Below are 15139 nucleotides of genomic sequence, written 5' to 3'. Positions count from 1 at the left end.
AAACCAGTCATCTCTCTCTCTCTCTCTCTCTCTCTCTCTCTCTCTCTCTCTCTCTCTCTCTCTCTCTCTCTCTCTCTCTCTCTCTCTCTCTCTCTCTCTCTCTCTCTCTCTCTCTCTCTCTCTCTCTCTCTCTCTCTCTCTCTCTCTCTCTCTCTCTCTCTCTCTCTCTCTCTCGCTAATGTTTGTTGTGTCATTATCAGACCTCAGGTTGGTTTCTAATTCTCTCTGAGAAGTGAATGCTCAGGGTAACTGAACTGATTTGAAGAGGTATGATCTGAATCAGGAGAAAATAGAGCAGAAGTGTGTGTGTGTGTGTGTGTGTGTGTGTGTGTGTGTGTGTGTGTGTGTGTGTGTGTGTGTGTGTGTGTGTGTGTGTGTGTGAGATTTTCTCAAATCCTAATTAACAAGCAGGGATCTGGTCCAGGAGAGTTGAAAAGGATGTTGGTTAATCAAAGCAGAATATGTCGAGGTGTGTGTGTGTGTGTGTGTGTGTGTGTGTGTTGTGTGTGAGGGGGAAGGGGGTGGTGGTGATGACCAGCTGTTCTCCTGTCCTGTTCAGCTCTGTTCTTCCTGTTCTCCATAATACAGAATTATTAAAGAATGCTGTTAAGCTAATGCTCTTTTGCTTACCCTTGTTCTCTCTCTCCCTCTCTCTCTCTCTCTCTCCCTCCATCCATCTGTATCTCTTTCATTCTTTCTGCACCATTTTTTTTATCTAAATCTCTCCCCTCATCACTAAATATCTCTCATTGTCCTTCTGCATCATATTTTGTGGATGGTTAGTGCATAGTGTGAGTTTTTACCGATCTTCTGTTATCCTGTCTTCATTTGGTGGATAAAGGTTTGTATGTGCTTTGTCATGTCTCATCTTGAACCTATCAGCACAGTCTGTTGTGTGCGTGTTATGCTTTGCCATTTCATGTCAAATTGTCTTCATCAAACCGAGTTGTGCCACTACAATCATCATCATCTAATTTATCAGTAATTTAGAGGCTCAGATCAATCTAAACTGCATAATTGAATGAATACCCTCGTGATTTCTCGCTCCCTGTCAGATTGATTTTGTGTCTGTGCGTACACTTTGTCGCGAGTGTTTGCATGTTTTCTGGGAATGTGCGTGTGTTTAGTGATGCTATATCTCTCGTTGTTTTTGGCAGCCACCAGCACTCGTTTGTGGTGTGGACCACCCACTCTCTGCTTGCTGCATCTCCAACCTATCACCTGACAGGGTAATGCACCAATCAGCTGCCTGTGCTTTTGTGTCATGTGACTGTGCCTGCGATTTTCGTTTTTTTTTTTTTTTTTAAACCATAGAATCTTCTCATTGTCTGGTAGTTACTCCCTGACCTGCCTGACCCTTCCTCCGGAGCTCAGTTGTACTGGAAATCATCCATTTTCCTTCATGTTGAAACTTGGGTCACGATACAGAACATATTATCCTTTTTTGTTACAGTAGAGTGCATTAGTTCCCACCCACGTTTTCAGCGGCCTTGGTTCTGGACAAATTTTCACTATTAGTTTTTCAAAAAGTCTTTGTTAATGAATTCTAAACCATGAACCAAGCCAACCAGCTACAAGGTTATAAACTTTGATTTGAAGCAAGAAATATTAGAAAATAAAAAATAAAGGCTTTTTATTAATTTCTAAAAGAAGAGTGCCTTGGATTTTCTTCTATTAATATGTTATGTTTATTGCAAAATATGCATATATTGTTATATTTATTTATTTATTTATTTTCGCAATTCTCTGGTGAAGATTTATTTCCAGAATCATGGGTAATGTAGTTTTTCACCAGGAATTCCACTGTTAAACATGATTTAAAAATTATTAGGGCTGCCCTCGACTAAAGATTTTAGTCAACTAGTAGTCGTTCATTTAATCGATTAGTCGACTGATCGTGCGTTTATATTTATAAGCCATGAATCACAATAATGAGCCTTTAGGCTAATTGCCTATATATCATATACATAACCTAATCAGTGCCCAAACGCACACGTCAAGCTTGCCTCAGCGCACTGGCAAACGTAATGATTATGAGTGTGTTGTGAAAAACCAGAAGGAGACTGTCTAGAATAGACATTTGAATAATGCTGACTCGTCCTCTTCACAGTAGTGGTTGTGTCTATATGCACGTTTCATACAGAATAGCCTACATAATCTGATAATATTTATATTCCATTTGAATTGGTTCATTTAAAAGTAGACATTATAGAACATAGATATATTTCTCATGTCTGTGAGGACGCTGAGAATGACAGAAATGACAGAAATCACATCCAGATTGGATGTGCAAATAAACATGTGCATGTGCACATCCACAAATAAAAATATACCCTTCACAGTTTGCATTAGGCTACTCTTATCTGTTTGACCAAAAATGACGGAGTATTTTAAGTTAAATGCAAGTGATGGCGCCTTTTTATGTCATGCAGTAAGTGCGCTCTCCACACAAACACGGTATGCGTATTATAAGTAAAGTTACCATTTGGACTTGTAAAGTTGCTATTACTTACATGTTTCAAGTGATAAGCCATGTTTGAGGTTGATGAATGATGGACGAATGTTTGGATTTCCTGCCGTTAGCGATCTGTCCCTCGCAGCCTGTGATTTCGCCACTTTTTTTTTGCGACAGACAAATACAATACAGACTAATAAAATTTTGGTCAACTGAGTTTCTTCTAACTGACTAATAGTCGACTATTAAGGGGCAGCCAATAAATAAAAAATTTTTTTATATATATATATATATATATATATATATATATATATATATATATATATATATATATATATATATATGTAGTACTGTGCAAAAGTCTTAGGCATGTTAATAATATTTTTGCCATTAATTGTAATAATCCAGTGAGATTTCTGTATGCACAAGGAATCTGACAACAGCCAGGATGATCTGATCTCACCATCATCAAGTCCGTCTGTGATTACATGAAGAAACAGAAAAAACAGAATATTAACATGTCTAAAACTTTTGCACATATATATATATAAAAATTGGCAATGCCTTGAAATGTAAAATAAGTGCTACCAGTGTATTGATTCTGTATCGTGACAAGAGTATCACAATAATGTACTGTTTTTTTTGTTGTTGTTTTGTTCACCCATATCTCCGGCATTTGTGCTACAGAACTGAATGATTGCTCCCAAAACCCCTGACCTTCATCCAAGACAGTTCTTTATTTGGTCCTGGTTGGATATCTTTGTTAAAAAAATGAAGCTTGAAGCTGTGAGCAGAAGGTCTATGAAATAGGCTAGATGCTATTGTGTTGTAGCTTGAGGCCTCATTCATAAAAATTTGAATAGTTTCCATGATAAAGGCTCAAGTACATAGACAAAATTAATAAAACCGTTCATAGTACATATGCCATTGTCCTGCACACAATTCTTTAGCTGTCTGAAAATACACACGCTTTAAGAGCCATCATGGCTTAGCCCCAGAGTAACCATAACTGCTTATTATGAGGCCTTTTTAATTATTCATCATTTTATATGCTCACAAGGTCCAAAATTAGTACTTGCCAAGTGCCAATTGTGAAAACAAATTGGCTTTAGTAAGTAAATAAAACAAAGCCAGTTGGCCGGCAACTTTATTAGGAACTGCAGCACTAAAAGGTTTAAATCAAATCGTAAGATTGATAGTCTTACTGATCACTGATTAAAGTGAGCAATTCACATATTGTCGTCTCTTTTTTCTTTTTTTCTCGCCACTCCAGGACATTGACGTTGGTGTATTTAGGCTGATTCTGATTAGCTTTGGCTTTAGTTTCAGGTCTTTTTTTTTGCTGGAGAATAAATCCTCCATCACAGGCATCTTGCAGACTTGTTTTATTTTTATTTTTTTATTTTTAGGATTACTATGTATTTTGCTGTATTCAATTTACCCGTGCAAGCCTTCTAGGAGTGCAGAGAAGCATTTCCCAAGCATGATGCTGCCACCGCAGTGGAGCCGATGTGTTTCTGAGTCAGTTTTATGGCGTATGCCAAACATGGCATTTAATATGATTGCCAAAAATAATTTTTTGCCGCTTTTCCACTGCATGGTACGACTCGGATCGGCTTGCTTTGCTTTTCCACTGCGTGGTACGATTCGGCGCTCGGCACGGCGCGCTTTGTCTTGGTTTGCTTTTCCACTGCAGTTTATTACCGCTTCAAAGTGGGTGGTATTATAGACTGCTCGTTAAAGTTGCTGAAAAACCTTTTAATTCCTCGTCGCAATATCCAGCTGGATCCACTCCTCGTCCTCGGCTACCAACGAGAGGAACGTCGACTGCACCTCATCTACTGACTAGTATTAACACTGACTTTTTTTTTTTTTTTTTTTTTTTTTTTTTTTTCAAGCAAGTCGTTTTAATAAAAATTGTGCAAACAAATAATACTGTTTGGTGTCTAGTGTTGCAAATCCAATGATGCTGGTATAGTGATGATTCTCTCTGACCAATCAGTGATCTGTATTGTTTTCACGACACATTTTAGTATCGGTACGGTAGCCTACGCTTGGAACCTCAACAGAGATGGTACGAGTCGAGCGAGCCGTAGCGAACCGTACGCGCCATTATTCTCATCAGACCACAGAACCTTCTTCCAGTCATCTTCAGTGCAGTGGCAAGGCCAGATATTTTATTGTGAGCAGGCCGTGGTTACATCAATAAAAAAAAAACATTAATAAATAAAATATCCAATGAAGAGAATAAAAACAATAGACAAAGATAAATAATCATAGACTGGGGGGCATGCGTACAGAGATGGGCAAGGCTTAGCGTGAGACTTGCGTAGAATTCTCACTCAAACCACTGACTACCGCCGCTTCTGATTGCTTTTAGAGGGAAAATCTGCCCAAAACTGCTTGTCTAGGCTCAGTTTTCTCCGTAATAATAGCATATTGGCGATTTGTTAAATGATCCTGTGCATATCCGTGTTTGCGCTCTGGAGAGTGTCAAAGGATTCTTTTTACAACGTGTTTTTACAGCGCTGAGCAGTGTAGCCAATCACAAACATATCTGTTGATTTCTTGAACGCAATGGCCAATCAGAGGTGTGTAAATTAGAATCCACTAACCGCTCAAAAAACTCTGCAGTTTTTGTTCGGTGCTATTTTCTGTATGCTCGAGAATCCTCTCATTAATGCGTAGACACGATGTAAACGAGATTCATTATACAGTGTAGACCACTTCACAACGGAACGTGGTGAGATGAGTGACTGCTTTTTAGTGATTATAAAGTGACTTTCTAGGTGATATATAATCAGTTCAGAATTTAATTAAAACTTGTTTTTTCATGCTTGACATGCTGCAAAGTTTCGGGAAAGACATCCGCTTAATTAATGTATTTGAGTTGTTATTGTCATGTATGCATGATTTTTTTTTCTTCTTCTTTTTTTTCTCTTTTCCCACAAGAAAATATATTTTGTCTCATTTAATTGAGTGGACCAGCCATCAATCTAAGTGTGACCCTGGCCCACTAAATGTGCACTTCAGTTATATCAGAAAGAGAAGGAAGAAAGTAAGACATGAACAGTGTTGGGGAAAGTTACTTTTAAAAGTAATGCATTACAGTATTGAGTTACTCCCCCAAAAAGTAACTAATTGCGTTACTTCGTTACTTTTTATGGAAAGTAAAGCGTTGCATAATTTTTGCGTTACTTTTCAGTTACTTTGGCTATGACTTGATCTCTTTCAGGCCTTGCAGGTGTTTTATTTTAATTTGTACTTTTTTGAAGTTCTTGTACTATTGTTTAACGCAGTAATACAATCAACAATTACAGCCTATATAACCTACACCTTCATTTTCTTTTAAAAACAATTATATATTGAATAATAATATAGAATTATATTATATTCTGAGAACTTCCTGATGCATGCCATATAAAAGATCTATAAACATTACAGATTATTGAAAATAATGTGTTTGTTACTTTTGTACTTGTGGGTAAACTATGGACTGCATAAAGTAAATTCACTGTCCATTGTGATAATAAAGAGTGTAATATAGGCTAGATAATTGCCATTATGGAATGTTTTATTAGAAAAAAGACATATCTTAAACATTTAAAATGTTTAATAACTTATTAGAGAATAATAGGATGATACTAGAGAACAAACAACATCACCAATTAAACAAAATTTGTCAGCTTTAAAATGTGAAAGATTTCACATGGCATACATAAATGTATATAAGTTGATTCCAATAGATCAAAACTCTTGAGTTTTCTATTAAGTGTCCTCAAAACAAAATCCATTTTATGCAAAAAAAAAAAAAGAAAGAAAAAAAAGATCACTTCTGCAATGCAATGGGGGGAAAAAAAAGTATTATCTTAATTTAATGTTAGAGTACTGGAACGTGAACTGAAATCAAGCTTTTGTTGTTTACCTTGAGGCGGGGTGCAGGTATCATTCGTCTCTCTCTCTCTCTCGCTTCCAACTCTGTAGTGCTGTGCTTTGCATGCAGATGTATTTTTAAATTTGAAGTGGTGTTTTTTGCAGTTGACGAGCTTTTCACCTGCACATAATCTACACTTAATGACTATTCCCTTCTCCTTTTCTTCGACAATTTCAAAATAATGAGAATACTTCCATCGCAGTAATGTAATGCTCTGGCCTGCCATCTCTGTTTCTGACTAGCGCGATTCTCCGTGACTACGTTCATTTTAATTCAGAACTTGAATTTTTTTTTAATGCACATTAATTAAACTGAAAAGTAAATCGCATTACTTTTAAAAAAAAAGTAACTCAAATATTAATGTGTAAATTTATAAAGTAATGCGTTACTTTACTCATTACTCCAGAAAAGTAATATTACGTATTGTAACGCACGTTATTTATAACGCGTTACCCCCAACACTGGACATGAATGTCTGCCTGTTCTTCTGTTACCAGTGGTTGATCTTAAAATGTTCTGACCATTTGCTCTTTTACCATTAGGCTTGGAAAAGGTCAAACTAGCTTCCTGACGGCAACATCTGAAATAACTTTGATTTTTAAATAAAAAAAAAATATTTTTACATGTGCTTCGTTCTGGGCAGTATGACCAAAAATTTATATCACAGTATTTTTCAAAATTAGTTAAAGGTGGGGTAGACAATTTTGGAAAATAGCATAGCAAGCTAGCTTTAAAAGCATTAGATCCCACCCTCCCTTCAGAGCACTTTTTCCAAAGCCACACCTCCTTCAAAACACATGAACTCTGCAAAGCCTCATGAAACGCGTTGATGACGTGTGATGTCTGCGCGAGCAGGGTGCGCGGAGGTATGATATACATATGTTGACAGTCAGGTAGGTCGTTTTATCATTCGGACTCAAAAAGTTTTTGGTCCTGAGACTTCCACAGAAGATATACATGTTTTAATATTTAGACCACTTCTATTATTGATTGCTATCAGGATGTGAGAGAGTTTCAGCCAGTATAAAAAAAGTGTTTTTAAAAAAAATTGCCTACCCTACCTTTAACATGGCCACAAAAACAAATCATTTTGCTGGTAAAACAAGATTTCTCATAAATATTACTAGAGTTCATTTCTGAGAGGCCTATCTTTGACCTCATGTCAGTTGTATGTCACATTGTGTTAAACCTCTGTGTGATGGTGGGAAACTAACATTCTACATGTTGTGTATATGTGTGCGACATGTTTGTCATTTGAGGCGGGTTTCTGTGCTGTTCTCGTGTTAAATGAAGAATCAGGAAGCACCACGTCTGTTTCACATATAATGAATTAAACATATTTGCAGTCAAACATATTTGATCTTTTCGCACAGCATTATCTCTGTACCACTCTCACACTTAACGGGTTATTCCTTCGTATTAACCTCCCCCTTCCCACACTTCTCTCTCTGATGGGCAGATCACTGGTGGAGGATGATGATGCTCAGATGATGAAGGTGTCGCTGGGATGCAGTGAAATGGGGCTGTCCTCCCACTTGCAGGCCTCGAAAACAGGAAACACACGCTTCTTTACCAGCAACACACACAGCTCTGTGGTTTTACAGGTGAGTGTGTGTGATTACATACGTCTCTTACTAAACGTCGGGGTGGGTCACCATCTGCCACTCTGGCATCATGTCACACATGACAGTTTGTGTGTTTGCCAGAGTCTGTGAAGGTCATCTCTGCTGTTATTGGCAGTCTAGCTTTATATCAAACATAAAGATGATATTATTATTATTATTATTATCATCATCAATGACGTCATCATCGGTGGTGGGCAGAGTCCTGCCTGAGGTCCATGAGAACATTCATTAGCACCTTTCTGCGGGTCACCTGGCAGGTTTCAGTGAATGTGCTTGTGTGGGAACCAAGGTGAGAATTTAATTTGAATTTGCCAGTTAGTCATTGCAGACAGATCAATAAGTGAAGGACACCTGATTGCCTCGGTTTGTGTGCATATGCTTTTATGTAACAATATGTAAGTTTAGAAGGGAGTCATTGTAGTAATAGCCTTATTTCCAATATTTATTATAATTCTGTATAAATGGAAAAACTATGGCTCTATGGCATAATGGCACTATCAAAACATTGATGTTTGTTTGAGAGCCAGCACTGTTTTACCTGACCAATGGCAGACAGGGAAAAGTTTCTGGGAAACCACACAATTCTCTTCACTTAGAACCAGCTTAGACTGGTTTTTGAAAAGAAAAAGAAAAAGTTTATGTGTGACTAACCCTTCTGACATGCAAATACACTATCTTTCAAATGTTTGAGCAACATATCACTATATCAGCATATTAAAATGATTTCTGAAGGATCACGTGACACTGAAGACTGGAGTAATTGCTTACCGCCACCACAGGAATAAATTTGCATTTTAAAATATATTCAAATTTAAAATGATTATCTTAAATTGTAATAATATTTCACAATATTACTGTTTTTACAGTCTTTTTGATCAAATCAGTGCAGCCTTGGTGATCATAAGAGACTTCTTTCAAAAACATTAAAAAATCAGAAACGCTTTACAATAAGGTTGATTGGTTAACATAAGTTAACTACCTTAGTTAACATGAACTAAGAATGAACAATACTTCAGCATTTAATAATCTTAGTTAATATTCATTTCAACATTTACTAATATGTCATTAAAATCAAAGGTTGTATTTATGAACATTAGTTAATGCACTGTGAACTAACATGAACAAACAATGAACGACTATTTTTATTAATTAACATTAACAAAGAATAATAAACACTGTAACAAATGTATTGATCATTGTTAGTTCATGTTAGGTAATACATTAATGTTATCTAATGAACCTTATTGTAAAGTGTTATCAAAAAATCTTAACTTTTAAATGGTAGTGTAGGTTCACTATGTTTACATGGGATAAGAGTATATACACGCACACACAGACATATTCATGCGTTGCGTGATCTCTTGATTGCATCAGCACTGACATTAATGTGATGGGGTCACTCTATGTCATTGCCAGCTGTCATCGATCACCAACCAGCTACTGCTGTGAGAGGAAGTAGATCGTGTGTATGTGAACTTAAAATGGCAGTTTATTAAGATTTGAATCAGTTTGTCAAATCAAGATAGTATGGATAAACAATATTTTAACTTATCAGTCTTGACACATGCTGGAGATTCATAGCGTTATTCATTCACAACTTTTTTATTTCATATCACACATGGTTAAGGACACCCAAACATTACACACTCTCAGTGGGTGTAAAATATAGCGTAGTCATGAGCACACTTGCCCTGGTGTTGGGGATGAAAGGAAAACTATTACTATGACAGCTGCTTATCATGTCTAGGATGATGACTTTTTTTCAGTTTAAATCTGTCACGAATCACGACACGTGTCCTAAAGCACAGCAGCCTTCATCCCCCTACAATATCACTAACCCCTGGAAAAATGATCAAATGAATTAATCAATTGAAAAATTTGATTCTAGTGATTTGTTGGGAAACAGCACTCAGTTAATTTGATTCGATGTTTATCCGCAGGCGCTGTGTGTCCTCATTCTGAACGCTCACAGAATGAGAGTTTTAGCTGAGGATGCAGGTTTAGTGTTTTTTTTTTTTTTTTGTACTTCATTTCCTAATAAAGAAGCTATGTAAATGTGCTGAAAAACTAGCACAATTAATATTTTAGGTTGGAGTTTCTTTTATATATTTTTATTCTATTTATTTTTTGTTTAAAATTGCAATAATAATAATGCTTATTATTTGTCTTAATTCTTTGTTTGTTTTTTCTTTTTAGTTTAATTTACTAATAATAATTGTTGTTGTTGTTATTATTATTATTATTATTATTATTATTATTATTATTATTTTATTTTTTTTTATTTTTTTTTTAGTAATAACATATAGCCAGCACACACAGTGTTTGTATTTGTAGATGCCTCAACACAAAATGCTTTTACTGTCACATTAGATACAGCAAAAGCTTTTTGTATATTTGGTCATAGCAGGTGCTTTTATGCAAAGTGACTTACGAATGAGGCACATTACAAGCAGAGCTTTTAGTTTTAGATTTTGCGTCAGACGCTGATGTTAAGAGGCCGGTAAAGACAGCCAGTTTATCATGATTTGTGGCATGTTTGTAAAACTCCAGTCCAGAGGGTGTAGTACAGAGTTTGGTGCTTAAAAAGCTTATGTGTAATTTCAGTAAGTGTATCACTGATTGGATTGTGCCTTATTTCATGTCCTAGCACATGCTTGGCATGTGCTTTTGCACATGCTGGTGGATTGAGCCTGACACGGCACTCTGAGTGTGTGTGTGAGTGGACGATTGCTCGGTGCTGTTAATTATGGCTTGTCTCCGCCGTGGGAGTCCATCTCTGCTGCAGTCCCCTCATGCATCTGACCTCCTGTTCATTAATTAACCCCACAATCTTTTATTCAGAAATGACGCTCATGGGACGCATAGTAATGATACAACTCCTTAACATTCACTGTTTTCATGGGTGATAACAGATGCTTTAATGTGTTTGTTGTTTTTTCCTCAAGACCTTTTTGTTCATTCTCTTTGCTCCTCTGTGAATTCATTAAGTGCATTACAGAAAGCTTGTCAGTTCTCTCACTTCCTCTGTGTTTTGTTTTATTCTCTCCATCTCTCAGGGTTTTGACCAGTTGAGGATAGAGGGCCTGCTGTGTGATGTCACATTGGTGGCGGGAGACGGGGATGAAGCGTTTCCTGTTCACCGAGCCATGATGGCCTCTTCCAGCGACTACTTTAAAGCCATGTTTACAGGTGAGCGAGAGAACGAGACATAGGATAACAAAGGATTAGGTGAGGTGAAGCCAAGTTTCCAGGTGAGGAAGGGATAAAGGGAGGAACAAGGAGGTTTTTTTTGGACAGAGGTCAAAGTGTGTCAGAAGAGAAAGCTAATATGAAAAATAGAAAAATGTTTCCTCAATGTTATGTACTATACTGTACTACCAGCTCTGGATTGTTTTTGTTTGTGCTTTGTATTGTCTCTTCAAATTTTCTTTTAAATTTTAGTCTGATATCATAAATATCAGTAGCATGCCAGTCTCGTTTAGTCACACCAGCGACTTTCCTTCAGAGCTCAGAATGTTCTTGATTCTCCCTCCATTCACCCCCTCCCTCCCCCCCCCCCCCCCCCCTCTCTTTCTCTCTCTCTCTCTCTCGCTCTCTCTCTCTCTCTCTCTCTCGCTCTCTCTCTCAGAAGTACACTCTGTATCTTGGGAAGAAAGAACAAAGCAAGAGAGGTAAAAAAGATAAGAAAGCAAGAGATTCGCTCGGGGTTATTTGGGAAAGCTTGTCCAGAGATAATGTGTTCAATGGAAAGAACTTCATTTCAGTATTTGAATTGAGTTGAGCTATTCCCTAAATAATTATGCCATTTAATACTGCATACTACCAAACCCTGAATGAGTTTTTAACACAAAACTATTATGAGAGAGCACTAAAACAATTATGAAGGAGCAGCGTGTCGAGGGAATACTCTCATTTCCTAACTAGAGCTGGGGGAAAATTGATTCATTGATGCAAGACTCTGAATCAAGAGTTCAGTTTTTAAACTATGGTGATATGAACACTAAGTAGGTCGCTTAGCCATTCAGTAGGTTACCGTTAAAAAGTTTGGAGTCAGTAAGATTGCCGGTGATTGGGTCAGTAAGGATGCTGAATAAAAAAGGAGATAAAGGCCTTTATAATGTTACAAAAATGATGTTAAATATATTTCTATTAAATGATAAGAAGTATTTCTTGAGCAGTAAATCAGTAATTCATGATGACTACTGAACTACATAGGTCCAGTAACTGCACCAATTTTGTGTGTAACAGTACATATAATAACCTGAGATACCTTAATTTGTTCCTAACTCTATTCTGATCAAATAAACAGTTTAGCCCTTGTATTGTAGAATAATAACTTCTCTTTCTCTTCCATGTAAATCAGAATTTTTGTCCAAACCAGTCGTGACAGGTGTCAGGACATTTCGTTGATCGCGCAATTTCTATTTCTGCTACATTGCGGCAGGTAGCCACAGCGATTAAATCTAATTGACCCAAAAGCCAGCTTCTTAAGATGTTACAATAAATATTAAAAAATCTTCTGATTGGTTGTGATTGTGTCAGGTCATGTGTTCAGCATTCTAAGAGAACAGACAAAAGTACCGTCAGGTTAAGACATAGCGTTACATTTTGGCTGTGTATGTAGCTGAGAAAAGCGCTGTCTCTGTTCATCTTATAATAGGTTCGTAGTATTCTGAAAACCCATTAAAGTCCTGCTACCACGTGTGCCATGAGCGTTTCAACACTTCAAGACTCCCATAATTGCTGTCTATTATACTTTCTTTCATTCTCCTCTTGTGTTCTACTTATCTTTTTTGCTCTCTCTCTCTCTCTCTCCCCATCTCCATCTCCATCTCCACATAGTTGAGAAATCATATCTGAATTAATGAAAGTGGTTTGATTTATTTCAAACGTGGCTCTTGAATAAGTGGCTCATTATCATGGTAAAGAGAATTGGTGACAGCTTGCAGTAAGACTCACTTTACTTCTCTCTCTTTTTTTTTTTTTCCTTTTTCTCTCATTCTCCTTAATGTTTCTGTCACTCTCCCCTCTCTGCCTTTGATCTGCTCGTTTGCAACGATTTTTTGCTGATCTCTCCTCCATTCTTTTCTTCCTTGTTCTCTTCATCTGCCTTTTCCCCTATTTTATATCCGTTTTGCTTGAATATTTCTTTGCACTGATTATTCTCTCGCTTTCATCTCCTCCCTCTGTCATCTCTTCCCCTATTTCTCTTTCTTTTTTTCCTCAGGTGGAATGAAAGAGCAGGATTTGATGTGTATAAAGCTGCATGGTGTGAATCGAATAGGGCTAAAGAAGATTATAGACTTCATTTACACCGCCAAACTCTCTCTCAACATGGAGAATCTACAGGACACCCTAGAGGCTGCTAGCTTTCTCCAGATCCTGCCTGTCCTTGACTTCTGCAAAGTCTTTCTCATTTCTGGGGTAGGACACAAATGAGAGCACTTTTATTCTGCTGTGTATTTTTTTTTAGTACTAACATGCAGTTCATCCTTCCTCTTAGGTGTCGTTGGACAACTGTGTAGAAGTGGGGCGCATCGCCAACACCTACAACCTCACGGAGGTAGACAAATACGTCAACAACTTCATCCTAAAGAATTTTCCCTCGCTGCTCGGCACTGGCGAGTTTGTCAAACTTCCTTTCGAACGTCTAGCGTTTGTGCTCTCCTCCAACAGTCTAAAACACTGCAGCGAACTGGACCTGTTCAAAGCTGCGTGCCGCTGGTTACGCTATGAAGAAAGCCGCATGGAATATGCTGCCAAACTAATGCGCAATATCAGATTCCCCCTCATGAGCCCAACAGAACTCATAAACCACGTACAAACTGTCGACTTCATGCGTACGGACAATACCTGTGTTAATCTTTTATTAGAAGCCAGCAACTACCAGATGATGCCATACATGCAGCCGGTGATGCAGTCGGAAAGAACTGCGATCCGTTCAGACAATACCCATTTAGTGACGCTAGGGGGTGTGCTACGGCAACAACTGGTTGTAAGTAAAGAGTTGCGACTTTTTGACGAAAAAGCACACGAATGGAAAGCACTGGCACCCATGGACGCCCCGCGCTACCAACACGGTATCGCGGTAATCGGAAACTTTTTGTATGTGGTCGGGGGACAAAGTAACTATGACACGAAAGGTAAAACAGCTGTGGATACTGTGTTTCGATACGACCCGAGGTATAACAAGTGGATTCAGGTGGCGTGTCTGAATGAGAAGAGGACCTTCTTTCATCTGAGCGCTCTCAAAGGACATCTATATGCTGTGGGCGGGAGAAACGCTGCGGGAGAGCTGGGTGAGTCAGAAAGGGATTTTAGTGTCACAGCAGGGGACAGATTTCCAAGAGGGACACTGTGCTTCAGATGTTGACATGTTTTAAGATGAGTGTCTCTGCGGTACTAATTAGGTGTGGACACAAAAAACATGCCCGTCTTGGCGAGTATCCTAGCAAACATAGTAGGTTATGTCTTAAGTGAACGTAAACAGTCGAGAAAGACAACGCATGTACAACAGTATCAGTATACTGGATCCGTGCATTGTTTTAAAGTGACAACAGCCTAATATTCCTACTGTCTGTGTCTTTAATGTCAATCAAACAACAAAAGGCAAGGAAATCACTCACTGCTCTTGACTGACTAACTTTTGTAACTTTAAATAAGGAATAATCTTTATTTCATTTATACAGTGAAGATTATATGCAGTGTTATTTAACATTTGATTATTTTATTCAATTTCTGTACCTGAAAACTACTTAGACCTACCTGAAAAACCTGAAAAGCACTGTTTATTTTATTGTTATTTTTGCTCTATTGTATTTATTTGTGCTATTCCTTGTAGTTTGATTATTTGTTCTAATTTTCTTTAATTTTATTTGACAGTAATCCTTTTTCTTCACATATATTCTTCCACATACCGAAACCGTGACACTAAAACCGTGATACAAACCGAACCGTGAGTCATTTGAACCGTTACACCCCTAACATGCAGACGGGTAACCATGGTTTGTGCTGACCCCGATGTGTTCTGAGCTGTGAATTATTGAGTGCTAAGAGCATGACACCATCAAAATTTATTATAAAGTCGCAATTACGGAAGTAGTGGAAGCTCATTTTTAAGTTTTG

The 15139-nt window shown here is 37.6% G+C and overlaps 1 protein-coding gene across 7 annotated transcripts in view; it reads left to right on the top strand.

The window, feature by feature from the left end:
* klhl13 (kelch-like family member 13) overlaps window positions 1-15139 on the top strand; it is a 55339-nt gene that overhangs the window by 31547 nt on the left and 8653 nt on the right. For 4 of the 7 annotated variants that reach the window (XM_079872993.1, XM_079872992.1, XM_079872997.1 and 1 more), the window contains 5 exons: window positions 1158-1229; window positions 7849-7993; window positions 11071-11203; window positions 13242-13438; window positions 13518-14313. In XM_079872993.1, coding sequence (XP_079729119.1) covers window positions 1158-1229; window positions 7849-7993; window positions 11071-11203; window positions 13242-13438; window positions 13518-14313 — 1343 coding nt within the window. The remainder of the gene's footprint in view (window positions 1-1157; window positions 1230-7848; window positions 7994-11070; window positions 11204-13241; window positions 13439-13517; window positions 14314-15139) is intronic. The other 3 variants (XM_079872996.1, XM_079872995.1, XM_079872994.1) reach the window with 1 other exon arrangement.

Source organism: Squalius cephalus, assembly GCF_949319135.1.
Source record: "Squalius cephalus genome assembly, chromosome: 5".
NCBI lineage: Eukaryota > Metazoa > Chordata > Actinopteri > Cypriniformes > Leuciscidae > Squalius > Squalius cephalus.
This window is presented reverse-complemented; position numbering and strand designations above follow the sequence as displayed.